The following is a 13217-nucleotide window of genomic DNA, read 5'->3' as shown; positions in this document are numbered from 1 at the left end:
AATTTATTTATGAAGACTGTGCCAAAAATTTTTCATGCTCTATTGACTACAGAAAATCACAGCATACTTACTATTCTCTAACATGAATACACCAGCTTCCAAAAACAAAAGCTGCAAAAATTAATTTAGGGTACACATCAGCTCTTTTGTGGCCTTTATTAGAAAACTAAGCTCAGGAAGTGTTTATGGAGTTTAATTCTTTTCAGTAAATGTAATTTAACTACATATTTTACATCAACAAAGAACAGAAGAGTTAGTGAGCACAAAAAACCCTCACCCTGTGTGTTGTAAGCAGAACTAATAAAGACTAGTTTTCTTTTGTCCTATTTCTTTGGATTTCCGCATGCAATTTATAGCCTTGCTCTGAGTCTCAGTTGCTCATTACTCCAAATCCCAGTGAATTAACACATCCTCAATGTAACACCCCTTTGCAATATCCTCAGTCCTTCTCTATTTATTCTCCCACCAGTTCTGCAATACCCTTACCTCCATTTCACATCTACTACGGCTGCCTCATAACTTAAGTCAACCTCCTACCTTATCTTCTACCTTTGTTCTGCCAAAGCTTCAACTAAACCAAAAACAAACACAAACAAAAAACCACAACAAAACACCACTGGCAATGACTAGGCCACAGATGATTAGAAAATTGTCTGCCTTTCTGCAAGTGTGGGTTGCTGGTTTGGGTCTCTCTCATCCAAGCATCTATCTTCATGAATCTTGTTAAACTGTAATTTCTTTGGAACCACCTGGATCAGATTTCATTGAAGTTAGCCAAAAGGTTCAGAACTGACTGGAAGTACAACAGAACCTCAGGTTTTAAGAAACCAGACATTACATGTCATGCTTTGGCAAGGTATCTCCTGCAGGATCCCTGCAACTTCTGTTTATTAAGGGTGAAGTATTGCTAAACCAATTGTTTCCTGTCCCCCCTTTCAGAAAATTTTATTAAAATGAATATATTGCAAATCTTAACCTTTATAGCAGATAGAGTAATTGAATAATTACCTATAATGTCTGGAAATGCTAGATGAGGTAGTTTCTTTCATACTGGCAGCACCTGTGGATTCCACATCTGAGGTATTGGATGAATGTGCAGTTCCATCAGATTTCCTGATATGCAAGATAACAGGGTTGCCATGTAATAAAAATAATCTTATATTAAAAACTGAGCTGACATTTCAGAAGCAAACAGATAAATGACACAGTATTACAATGTTTTACAGGGAATTTTTTTTTTTTCTTTCTTTTTTTTTTTTTTTTTAATTTACCCAACACTGCAGGGTAATTCCAAGGCTGGGTTCTCTATCACTGGAACTGGTTCATTATCCTAAGGAGAAAAAAAAAAAGGGAAAAAAAAAAAGTACTTCAAATTGAGTTTTAATTGCTGTATCAATTTTGTTTGAGGGTGAATGGAGGAATATCATGATTCGGATTAACTGGTTGTTTTTCTTCAAAAATGATAATCCAGTTAGAGGGGAAAGGGGGAAGGGGGGGAAATATCCAAACCTTACCAGAGGAGACGACTCTGGAGTTTTGTGAATCATTTTTCTTGTATAGGGACCAGGTGGACGACCTACTGATTTTTTTTTCCCCTTTCTTTCTATACCATTACTTAATTCCCTAGAAGAAAATTTATATTTTGTTCTGTATTACTGAAGATAATTTTCATTGAATTGCAATGAATACATGATTAGATGTCTATTGCTAAAACATTGCGCTAAATGAGGTTATTCTGGTAAATCAAAATTGTCAGGTACAAAGCTACATATTTTTGCCTCTAGAATAACATAAACAGATACGAGATCTTTCTAGTGACATCACTGATTCCCTGATGTTGAAGAGGAACGAACGAGTGTTAAATGTTTTTTATTCATATGATCACATTTGGTAAAAAAGATGGCACATTTACTAATACAAGTTACAACTTCACATCATATTTCCTATTTAGAATTCTAGTTAGATTATTCCATAAGAGCTCCAGAAAGGCAAGAGATTTTTTTTCCCAAATGGCAGCAAAGTTGGGATATTTTCTATTATTCTTACTGCTAACTTTCATGTTGGTTGTTTTTTTGGGTTTGTCTTGGTTTTGGGGGGTGTTTTGTTTGTTTGTTTTGTTTTTAAAGAAGGATCCTAATAGAAAGCTAATTAAATCCATTCAAAGACCTCGTTCTCACAAATAGTCCACCTTGACAGTTATTTAAAAAAATATATTACACAATGAAAAGGCCTTTTTTGTAGGCACCAAAAATATACCCAAAGTAGCCCCGATTTACCACAACATTGCTAGAATGACTGGGTTATTTTACCTCACATCAGGGATTGGTTTAGATGATTTTCTGCCTTTAATTTTGAACTCATGAGAAGTTCCTTCTGGTTCTTTCTCAGCCTTTAAAGCAGCATTTGGTGGCACAGGAGGAACACGAATTCGCAAGCCAAACAAATGCTTCTTTTTCTTTATTTCTTTTCCAGACATAAACCTAGATGATTTTAAATTAATTGTTAAAATTCTGACCCCAGGGAAAGCAACTTTTAAAATAACAGTGTACATGCAAAACAAAACTATGCAAATTAGAATATTTATTCTAATGCTATTTTATTCCCCTCTTTCCTCTAACGCAATCCTCACTCTCAAATACAGAATGTGAGGTGGAAAGAGGATGGAAGTTAAAGCAAATTTTTTCTCATGATCTGGGTCCCACTCAAATAGTTATGTAATGTTATAGTTTGAAATACAAACAGTATTTAAAATTTAAAGGTTATCTGCAGCCAAAGTGATTATCACATAGACTGAGCAAAGGAGACAGAAGACTAATCTACATCAGATTAAATAGGCAACAACATTTAAAACAAAAAGTACCAGTAACTTACATGGTCTTGTAATCATTTAATGCCTCCAGTACATGCTCATATCTTTCAGATTTTGGTGTATCTGCCAGCTGTGAAGTATTAAGAAATCATTTAACCTGTCAAATTCTTTAGTAATAGAACGATTCCAGTTACTTTGAGTTACTCTAACTACAGATTTGGATGTGAAGTACATTTATGAAGCATTAGCTGTGGAAACTACCTAACCCCAAAGGATATTAATCGTTATCCCATATATTCTGTCATTTACATCCACAGAATTCATGCCAGTGTCAAGCCCAGGCCAAAGAATTTGAGTTTCACTTGTAAGAAGTGCAAGAAAAATATCTCAAAGAATTTTAGTATACTCAAAGAACATAATACTAGCTTGCCCCCTAAGACTCTAACAAGAAGTCTTCTGTGGCATTATGTACTCCCAAATTAATTGAGACTGCAAGCAGAAGATAACTACATTGACACAAGAACTTAGTTATTTTGTTGGTGATCATTTTAACCAAAATCCTGCCACAGGACCCAATTACCATTTTTGCCAACATTACTCAACATGGTACAAAAAAAAAAAGGAAGAGACCCAGAATTAGAGTTTAAAAAAAAAAAAAAATCCATTTTCATGACTCATTTGCGAAAACCCAGTCTAACCTCCCTTCTTGCACCGCAGTCTGAAGTAGCTAGTCCCTATCAAGCTACCAAAACATGGAAACCTCCCTCTGAAAAATTGCATACTTATGAACTAGAGACATAAAGCAGAATAAGTATGGTGGTGACTATAAAGAAGTGGACACAACATTTATGTAATAGAATTTAAAATAAGATTATTTATTTTTATATTTAGACAGCTATTTTTAAAATTCAGTGAAGCTACCATACTTCCAGTTGCCATGCCAAAATGTCCCAGAACTTATATCCAATTGGCTCTGCAGTAAATTTATCTTTAATTATAGAGTTGACAAAGTTTGTAAGTTTCACTATTAGTATGAATACGACAGAGCAGACTGTACAACATTTGCAGCTCAAAAAAAAAGAAACCAACAAACCACATTCAAATACTTTCTAATGAATACAATTCTGACCAAACAAGACAGACAGAAACGCTCAAAGGATTAAATGTGCTAGCAGCTAAATAAATGAGTAAATATACTCATAAAAACCAACCTTTTAACACAATTTTGGACAAGATTCATAGTCGGTCTACCTGACTACCAAAATTAAGGGAGGTATTCAACAAATTTTAGCCAAAGAAACTAACAACTGTTTTTACACATCTCTACCATATGCATTCAGTACAATTCATTGCTATCTAGAGGTCTTGCAACTCTGCAGCACTTAACTACAGAGAACTGCCATATATTTATCGCATCCTAAATAACAACATGCTAAAAATTACCAGTTTAGGAGGTCTGATAATTCCACCATTTACTCCTATCTTACCTATGGCTAAAAAACTTTTCCTCTTACTCAATTATAAGCAGCTAAAGAAACCAAAGTCTCATTTCTAACAGTGGCAAGCTAAGAATATTACAAAAACCCTAAAACCCAGTTATATTGTAGACGTCACTCTTTCTGTGACTAATTTCCGTTTAATAAAGAAACCAGATTAATCAAAGTAGTAAAATACATTTGCCTCAAAATTTTCAAGACACAATTTTTCCCAACTTAGTGAGAGACATTTAGAATCTTTTCAGAATAAAGTCTCGAAGATTTCCTCAACACAGGTTTTACACATTTATTCAAAATCTAGCCCTTCAAAAATGTAGTCTTCAGACTTAAAAGTAGTTTTCTTGAAGATGTAGAAATATTTATTAAGGAATTGAAAGTACCACTTAACAAAGAGGTGAGTTTTCTTATTTTGGATGTCCCCTATCCTTCCTCCCCCTTACTTAAGCATTTTTCACATAGATTGAGCGTGGATGGATTGAAAGCAGAAAGGGGGAAGAGCAGCACAATAAGGACTGTAGCCTTTCGACTTCTTCAAAATGGTACGCATGCTCCAAATCAGTGGCAGCTAGATAGCTCCACTCTCCTCATCCACACCACGGCTGCTCTGACCGGCCATTCTGACATGAAATTATGTTAAATCTAAAGAAAATTATATTATATGAGATAAACAAACATTAATTTCTTCTACATTTCCCTCAATACTAAGAGAAACAAAAGTCAAAATTAAACATGGCTTACGTATTTGTTAAACTGCACAGTAAGACAGCTAGAATATTTCATTCTATTGAAAAGATGGTGTGAGGATTACCACATGTTGTGCAGCCTTTTTTTTTTTTAATTAAAGCTTGAGACCTGATGACAATTATTGACTTGATATGACTTAGCTAAGAGATGCCATACATCCCAAAGTAAACCAGATTTCTATTCATAATGACACTAATTGTCATTTTTTAGTAATGCTTGAGTGTTTGCTTGTCTTTCTAACAATTGACACTCATAGTCTAAACATATGTATTTTAACTATTTTCCATTATTTAAGTGAGTAGTTACTCATTTAAACCAAGAACATATATTTGATTCTCAAATGGTGTCTGCTAGTGAAAATGGATTACAGATGTATTAATTTACTAAAAAGTATAAAAGTAGCATGTACTCATGATAACAAAGTTTCAAACCAGTTATATATATACAGGCCAACTGTATTAAAAAACTTCAAAACCCTAGACAATTTTCATGCATGAAAAAAGTGCATACTCTACTAGCAGTATGCCAATTTGAATTTACACATAAATTTTGCATCCAACCTTATATGCAGAAACAAGTATTTACACTGCTCCTCTTAGTTAAATACGAAGTCAGTCTGCTTTGGGAAATGGATTTCTTTTAATGTCAAGATAACTGCCCAGTAAATCAAATAACTGGAAAAGTAACTTCTACAGTAGTGAACTAAAACCAAGATGCCTTGACAAGTAGCTGAATCAGACAGGAAAAGGATCAAAACAATCTTTAAACCTGGACACGAACTGATCACCCCCATGTTTGGAAGAGGGAGGAAAGAGGAAATGTTTGCGTAAAATAATTCATTATGTGTTAACACCTTAGAGACTTTGAAGATGTCTTCATATGCAATATACTCTGCATTCAGTTCTACATTTAGATTTTCTGGTCTGTGCACATGAAAATATCAAAGAACTATGAGACAATAATAAAATGAAAGAAAAGGAAAATACATATATGCAATAGAATAAATGGTTGAGTATAAATAATTAAAGTTGCCATGCAAATAATGAAATAATAGTTACATGGACCACTTGAGAAATTTTACAGCTCAAAAATATATACCACTTAAAAAACACGCTATTTCCACAAGGAAGTTAAAGATGGTCTCCTCATTATTTGGGATCACCAGATTTTAAGGTAATAAAGGATTTAATATCCAGAATAAAACAGCTCATAGGTCGCTAATTTTCAGGACATATGTATGCACTGTGAGAAAAACAAGAGAGAGTATTCCAATTACTTACCTCACCAGGATGCAATCTATCCCAGTTTTCATTAATATAGGCCATGAGTTCAAGCTCTGAATCAAAGTATTTCTTCTTATGAATAACACTTAGGTTGTAAAGGCATAGATGTGCTATATCTACCCTAGAGTTCAGAAATATTTGAATAAAAAAGAGAGAAAAAAAGTCTTTTTCTTCCAATTGCTTTTCTTTGAAATAATTTAATAGAAAAGATATTAGCACGATATAGTTAGAGGAACACAAAGCACAACTTAAAACACTCAATCCCAGGAACAACATTATGAAGTCTCCTATCATTCCTCTTCCTCAAGTGATTCCTTCTGCTTTGAATCTTACTTTCATCTCTGCCTCATCGCATTGTCATGATGTTCTCTTAAATGCCCAAACTGGTCTAAACCATGGGATATTTAAGTAAGTCCGAATTCATACTTGAATGTATCAATTCTGAATTCATGCAAGTATTTTGGTGAATTAACATTTAACAAGGTAATCTCCACCATATATTTGTTAGCACATATAAGCACTAAATTGAATATAATTTCTAAAATGGGTTAGTTCAAAGATTTCAAACTACAACTAACTATTAAGTCTCATCAAGGAAACTATTATAAAATGTGTCAAGATGTGTACTCTAGTACTCACTACATTTAGCTTATCAAATGGCAGGATCCTAAACCTGCAAAAAAGACTTTGTTCAGAAATCTCAATCTTCACATATAGAACAAATGAATAGTTGCTTGCTACTTTACTGAACAATCCCAGGAATAAATCCCAAGAGCAAGCAATTGCAATGTATCTCTACATTTAAAGGATAAACTTTGAAGAAAAAGTTGTCCCTGTTCATACACGCAGTAAGAACAACTCAGGAAACAAGACAGCAAGTTAATTTCCTTTTTTTGCAAGGAGAATCAAAATACCAAAAAGAAACGCAGAGCATATATTCAACTCACCCTTTTTTTTTTTAAATTCATACTTACCATCTCAAAGGTAAACGTTTGAGGTATTCTGGTCCAGAACTGCAAACTGAGCAAATGAACGTATAAAACCTAAAAATATATACATATGTATATGTACATGTATCTGGGTGGTGGTGTCTATACACACACACTCTCTCAATGTTTTAACACCCTAGTTATGAAAAAATGAAAGTTAAGCAGGCTAGAAACCCAGCCATATGATATTTGAGAGTCCCTTCATCCTCCGTCTTCCTTTATCAACTTCCACAATCTGTGCTGGTACATACCAGGCCTGATACAAGGTACTTCCTCAATTTTATCCTGGTACCACTGTTTCATACTCCATAAGAAAGCCCCTCAACCTGTGACCATATTGGTGAAGATGCTCTGTAATGTCCCCACTCCATTCTCTCAAATGCAGAAACCTGTGCACCGGTGTAAGCATGCATTTAAAGGACCTGTGCATTCCTGGGTCCTAATTCAGTTCCTTCATACAAACATTCCAGCACAATCAACAGCTAAAAGAAATTATAATAGATAATGAACGAGATACTCCTTGATTCCCTTCTCCAGTTTTCTCTCTTATCTGCTCCAACTGCTCCAAGTTCCTCTTAAAATGAAAGCACAGACCAGTGCTCTTTTTCATCCCTTTTGTCCTGACTCATCACACATGAACAGAAGATGTACAGAGTTCCCCTCAGTCTAACTATCCTTCCAGCTTTCTCCAAGTCCCTATACCGTTAGGACAGGGAACTACTACTGCACACAGACACTGACAGCCTACCTTGAAGCATGGTGCCTGTTGTATATAAGATTAGTCACCTACACAATGTGAACTTGAAAGTCCTGATCTTATTTATGGGCCCACTAAAGTGGTCTGCTTTAAAGCTTCCATTATACCTATAGTATAATGCACTTTGTTACCCTTCCACCACCCACCACCCCACCCCACCCTCCTGCATTAAACTGAGATAAGAACTGCATTTTCCTGGCACCTGAACACATGCTTTATTTCGTATAATCTTCTACACAAAACTCACCCCGTTTTTGGAAAATACTGTTGTATTACGGTTACCTTAATAAAAGCTCATATGTGAGATTCCCTCCACATTTTAAATAAAGACAACCATAAAGTACAGCTTAAGTTTCTTACCTGTCACCAAAAAGCATTGGCTTTTGGAGGCACTGCACGCAAGCCTCATGAAACCACTGCTTACATTTGCAGCACTGCAACATCTTTAGATACCAGCTTCACCAACAGAAAGAAAAACAAGATGTGTTAAAAAAGTTACTGAAAATTGTTCTTCATTATATTTAAATTAAATAGCAAGGGATCTTCTAACCCAAACTGATTTTCACAGTTTATAAAACAAACAGTCACCTGTAGGGATATTTCAGTAACACTGAGTTCCATTAATGAACCATTACTAGAAAAGACTGACTAAGAATAATAAAAGATAGTCTAGTAAAAGGAGGAATTAAGTCATTAAATTAAGAAAATAAAAATTTAACTTCCCCTGACAACCACCTTTTAATTCTCTATAATAAGAATTCAGTAACTCCATATAAGGTTCTTCTCACCGGATTAGCTTCCTTGTTATTTTCCAAAGCACGGCACAGCCGCATTAAGTCACAAACATTTGTTCTGAGGATTCAACTACTTGAATCCTCAAAATGAACCTCATAGTTTACACTTTTTTTCCTCTTTTCCTTTTTCAGCTTCTCCCTTGGGAAAACAAACCATGCAAAATTGAAGGTGAATTTTGTCCAAGTCTGCAAAATTCTCAAACCAGAGCTCTGTCCTGTGAGTATAAACTCAAAAGCTTCACTTCTTTGTGGGACTCTTGACTTGCCTTGACTTCAAATCTCCAATGCTATTTTATTCATTCACTCATCCACGCAGACACCAGAGTCTACACTATCTCTAACTGCTTAAGAAGTCCTTTTCTTGTAAGAAAGAAGCAGCAGAGGACTCTGTATGCCATAAGAGGAAAAAAGTCTTTCCCCTGCCAATAATTGCAATCCAGGGTATGATGTTATGGTAGAATCAGACAGCTGTCTATTAATTTAATAAACTAATCTCTAGATACATTCATACTTGTGACTAATGACAGAGCTGAGTTAACATCAGAAAATACTGCCTAGAATTGCAAGATCAACAAACAACTCCATCCAATCTCAACACATTAACAGTAGCATTGAAAAAAAAAAAAATTCTTGCTTGTTGTAGAATGGAGTGTGATGTTATGTGATGGTCACATGACAAAATTAAAACAAACCAAAAGATCTGATGGGAGAAGGAAAGCCATTAATAATGTATTTCCCATGAGACATTTTTAAAAAATTTGTATATATATATAAAATTCAAAATTCCACTTTGCATCGAGTTTAATACCTACACACAATAGGAACAGAAACTAACAAGTTCACAAGTAAAAGCCTACAGGATCAGGGCCAAAGTTTGCAGCTGCATTATGGAAAAAAGCTCCTATATATTATCTGTTTACTTACTCTCCAGGTCCTCCACAATAGCAGTAACACTGCTGGACATTGGTTTTATGACCGGCATCCCACTCAAGGTCTGTTGCATTGTACGGTAATGTTTGTTTCATGACTTGCAGTGCTTTGGCATTTGGTCCTTTCTTAAGCGCACCACCTCTCTGGGCCAAAACAAATACATTCGTTTACAAAAACAATAATATATTTCTGAAACTTTCAAATCTTTTAATTTGAAGGTTATGAAAATTTGTCTATAATCACGTAAAATATTTTCACCTGTATTTATGTTTTAATACTAGAATATTTGTTTAAAAATAAATTGAAAGCCAAATGTCATCTATTTCTAAAACAAATATTAATTCCCAACATATAAAACTTCCATTCAGACCAGTATTAACAAAAAAGAAATCACTAAAAAAAATGTTAATTTTTTTATTTTTTTATTTCAATGTCAAAAACAAAGTATGCATGCAATATGGCATGTATTAAGAAATGTTTTTCTAGAAACACACCTTTGTTGTTGTTGCAAAAACGCACTGTCGACAGAGCCATTTATCATCTGAATCAATCACACTGGAATCAATATTTGGTGTGTGACACAGCTGATGATAACCTGTACAAAAAATGATCAACCAAAGTGTTATTAAAATGGCAAAAGAAGCTTACACAGAATTAGCTATATATAATTTTGATGCAACTATAAGGCATTATCCATCATTAAGTGCCAAAAATCTGATCAAAAAGATTGGTAACATATTCAAAATGGTCTTTTAAATATTCTTTGTGGGAAAAAAAAAAACTTTACTTACAGAACAGGTGTTAGTCACTTTAACATGGATTATCATTATTCACTGAGCGGTTAATAGCCGCTAAGGGCTATAAAATTTAACATCAGTTGAGCAGTCAGTCATAGCCAGGCAAATATCCTCCTTCATAAAACAAATCAAAACATCTTTTAAAATGCAATTAAAAAAAAAAATCCAGTTACCTTGCCCACATTTATCACATATAACCATTTCATTCGGTGCTTCTGAATACTCTTCCTGACATATTGTACAGACCATTTCCCCACTTTCAGTGGCTCCTAGATAAAGATGAAAGTGTGATTTTTTTCAGATTATATCTGCAGTTGGAATGGTTACCACGCGTATGGCTTTTTTCATAATTTCAGTTACAGACCCATGCATTGTAGAAACATTGTTACAAAGCCTAACTTCCTAACAAAAATAAATTCAGACATTTTGTACAAACTGTATGTGTTACAAATATTTATATCACTTATCATAAGCTATCGGATATTTATAGGCTATATATTGCCTATTTACTATGCAGTCTATGGTTCCTTAATATCAACAATAAAAATTAAGTAACTGAATACAGAATGTAAATGCAGGCTAAAAAATATGTATAAAAACTCCTATCTGGACAACTGATAGATATGTTTCGTATTTACAGTAGTTTGTGCTTCCTTTCATGTAAATATATGCACAATTTAGTGCATATCTTTTTGACAGATCTGCCTAAGGTGCTTTAATATTAAACTCCAACACTCTTAGGAAACATGTTATTACTTCTTATACATATCTGCAAGCATACAAAAGCACAGAGTAACAATAGAGGTAAGAAAAAAAAATGTTAGCTTGCAAACTGGAAACAAAACTACATCTTGCTCCAATTATACCCATATGTATCAATGTAAAAATCTGGATTAAAATACAAGTTACTTAATCCACATGTTATCACACTCATGCACTAAAGTTTGATAGTTACAATAAATGACTCAAAGATCATAAACTAGTACTATACAGAAGCAGAACAGCAGTATTTTAAAAGCTTCTCAGAAATAAAGCAGTTGATTTTTTACTAATATGAATACAAAGCTTCTCCTATTAGCAGATAAAATGTTTAGTTTAAACATCAAGAATCAGCGAAAGCCAGATCAAATTTCCATTGCCTTTATGTGATGAGGAAATTGTAACTGATTTTCAGAAGAAATTGTCACTGAAATTGTCATCCATGCTTCATTAGCATTAGATTATAAAATACTAGCCACCTCCCAAATATCTGAAATATCAAAGCCAATATACAATAGATGTCTCACTTGATAATTGCACATTTCTTTATATCACATGAATACTCCAAAGTCTGTAATGGTTTCTTATGTGCAACAGTTATGGTATTACTTTTAAATGTGAAAACTCCATTCAAATCTAGGATTTTCCAGTCTTTGGTTTCTTTCCACGTCATGTTGTTTCAACTGAAAACAATAGGAGGACATAAACTGGGTGTAAATTAGGGCCTGGAGTTTTCTGTTAAGACAGAGTATTATACTCTAGCCCCATCCAAATAAACTCAAATATGATTATTTTTAGAAGTGTTCTCCCCTCCTTGCACATAATTATGTGAACACAAAAAAAACCAAACCAAACAAGTAACTGCAATGATAAAGAGGAGTTTGAAAAATTTTTTTATTTATTTATTTGCCTAATTCATGATCCTGGGTCACATTAAACTAGATCCTTTCTTTAGGATACAAGAATATAATGTAATAATTTATTTTAACAGATATAGTAATCTAAACAAATAAAATACCAAACAATGACTACTTCACTGAAGTTCTTGCCTGTTTGTATGTCCTTCCAGAGAACCCAGGATTTGGAACTGTCTTCAAATATAATGAAGCAGTTCTGTTTCAGTTTGTTTATCTGAAAAACAAAAATACAGTGGAAGCCATGAGTAAAAGGACTGAACAGAATATATTTAATACTAAGTAAGTGAGACAATAATACTGTAATATTTAACCAATATATGATACTGTAAGACTCCAGTGAAGTTAAGAAATTGTTTACCTTTTTGATAGTTCCAAGATAAAACAAGCCATCTGACCATCTAGCTAGGACATCCTGACCTTCTTCAAATTTACACAGTGGCTTTTTGGCTTTCTGTCCATCACGTAACGACAGCTTGGTCAGAGATGCTGAGGTCTTATGGCTTCGACGTAAAGGAGACCGCTTGTGGACCAGTGAATTACCCACCGCTGTAGAGTCTCTAAAGAAAGGGACGCAACAGAAAAGGTAATCAGAATTAGGTTAAAGTAAGAAACAATATATTTTAAATATTAGTATGATTCATAGCTAGAACTCGAATAGCTAACTCCAGAACTTCAGGTAACTAAAAACCTGGTCATGTTTTCAGACTTTACGCACCTTTAGTAGCGGTGCCTCTGCTACTATGAGAGTCTACAAAATTTGAAAGAGAGAAGTTTATATTAAAAAAAATAATCTTCTATGAATCAACTAATATAAATGAGGATGGGGAGACACAAACTTTCCAGCTTAGAGACTCTTCATAAAGTCAGAAGCATCAAAGAATGCATCAGAAATATTCAATACAGGATTACTTATGCAAAACATTAGTCACTTGAGTGGCTGAC

At 34.0% G+C, this 13217-nt stretch overlaps 1 protein-coding gene across 6 annotated transcripts in view; it reads right to left on the bottom strand.

The window, feature by feature from the left end:
* MTF2 (metal response element binding transcription factor 2) overlaps positions 1–13217 on the bottom strand; it is a 30564-nt gene that overhangs the window by 6469 nt on the left and 10878 nt on the right. For 2 of the 6 annotated variants that reach the window (XM_075156300.1, XM_075156301.1), the window contains 13 exons: positions 12634–12832; positions 12408–12489; positions 10773–10868; positions 10297–10397; positions 9797–9945; positions 8439–8534; positions 7307–7375; positions 6330–6453; positions 2872–2939; positions 2310–2480; positions 1515–1623; positions 1272–1330; positions 1009–1113 (listed from right to left, as the gene is read on the bottom strand). In XM_075156300.1, coding sequence (XP_075012401.1) covers positions 1009–1113; positions 1272–1330; positions 1515–1623; positions 2310–2480; positions 2872–2939; positions 6330–6453; positions 7307–7375; positions 8439–8534; positions 9797–9945; positions 10297–10397; positions 10773–10868; positions 12408–12489; positions 12634–12832 — 1428 coding nt within the window. Of the gene's footprint in view, positions 1–1008; positions 1114–1271; positions 1331–1514; positions 1624–2309; positions 2481–2871; positions 2940–6329; positions 6454–7306; positions 7376–8438; positions 8535–9796; positions 9946–10296; positions 10398–10772; positions 10869–11885; positions 12042–12376; positions 12490–12633; positions 12833–13217 lie in introns of those variants that run through there. The other 4 variants (XM_075156304.1, XM_075156306.1, XM_075156305.1 and 1 more) reach the window with 4 other exon arrangements.

Source organism: Calonectris borealis, chromosome 8 (genome assembly GCF_964195595.1).
Source record: "Calonectris borealis chromosome 8, bCalBor7.hap1.2, whole genome shotgun sequence".
NCBI classification, from domain to species: domain Eukaryota; kingdom Metazoa; phylum Chordata; class Aves; order Procellariiformes; family Procellariidae; genus Calonectris; species Calonectris borealis.
The sequence above is the reverse complement of the archived record's forward strand: the minus strand, read 5'-3'. Positions and strand labels throughout refer to the sequence as shown.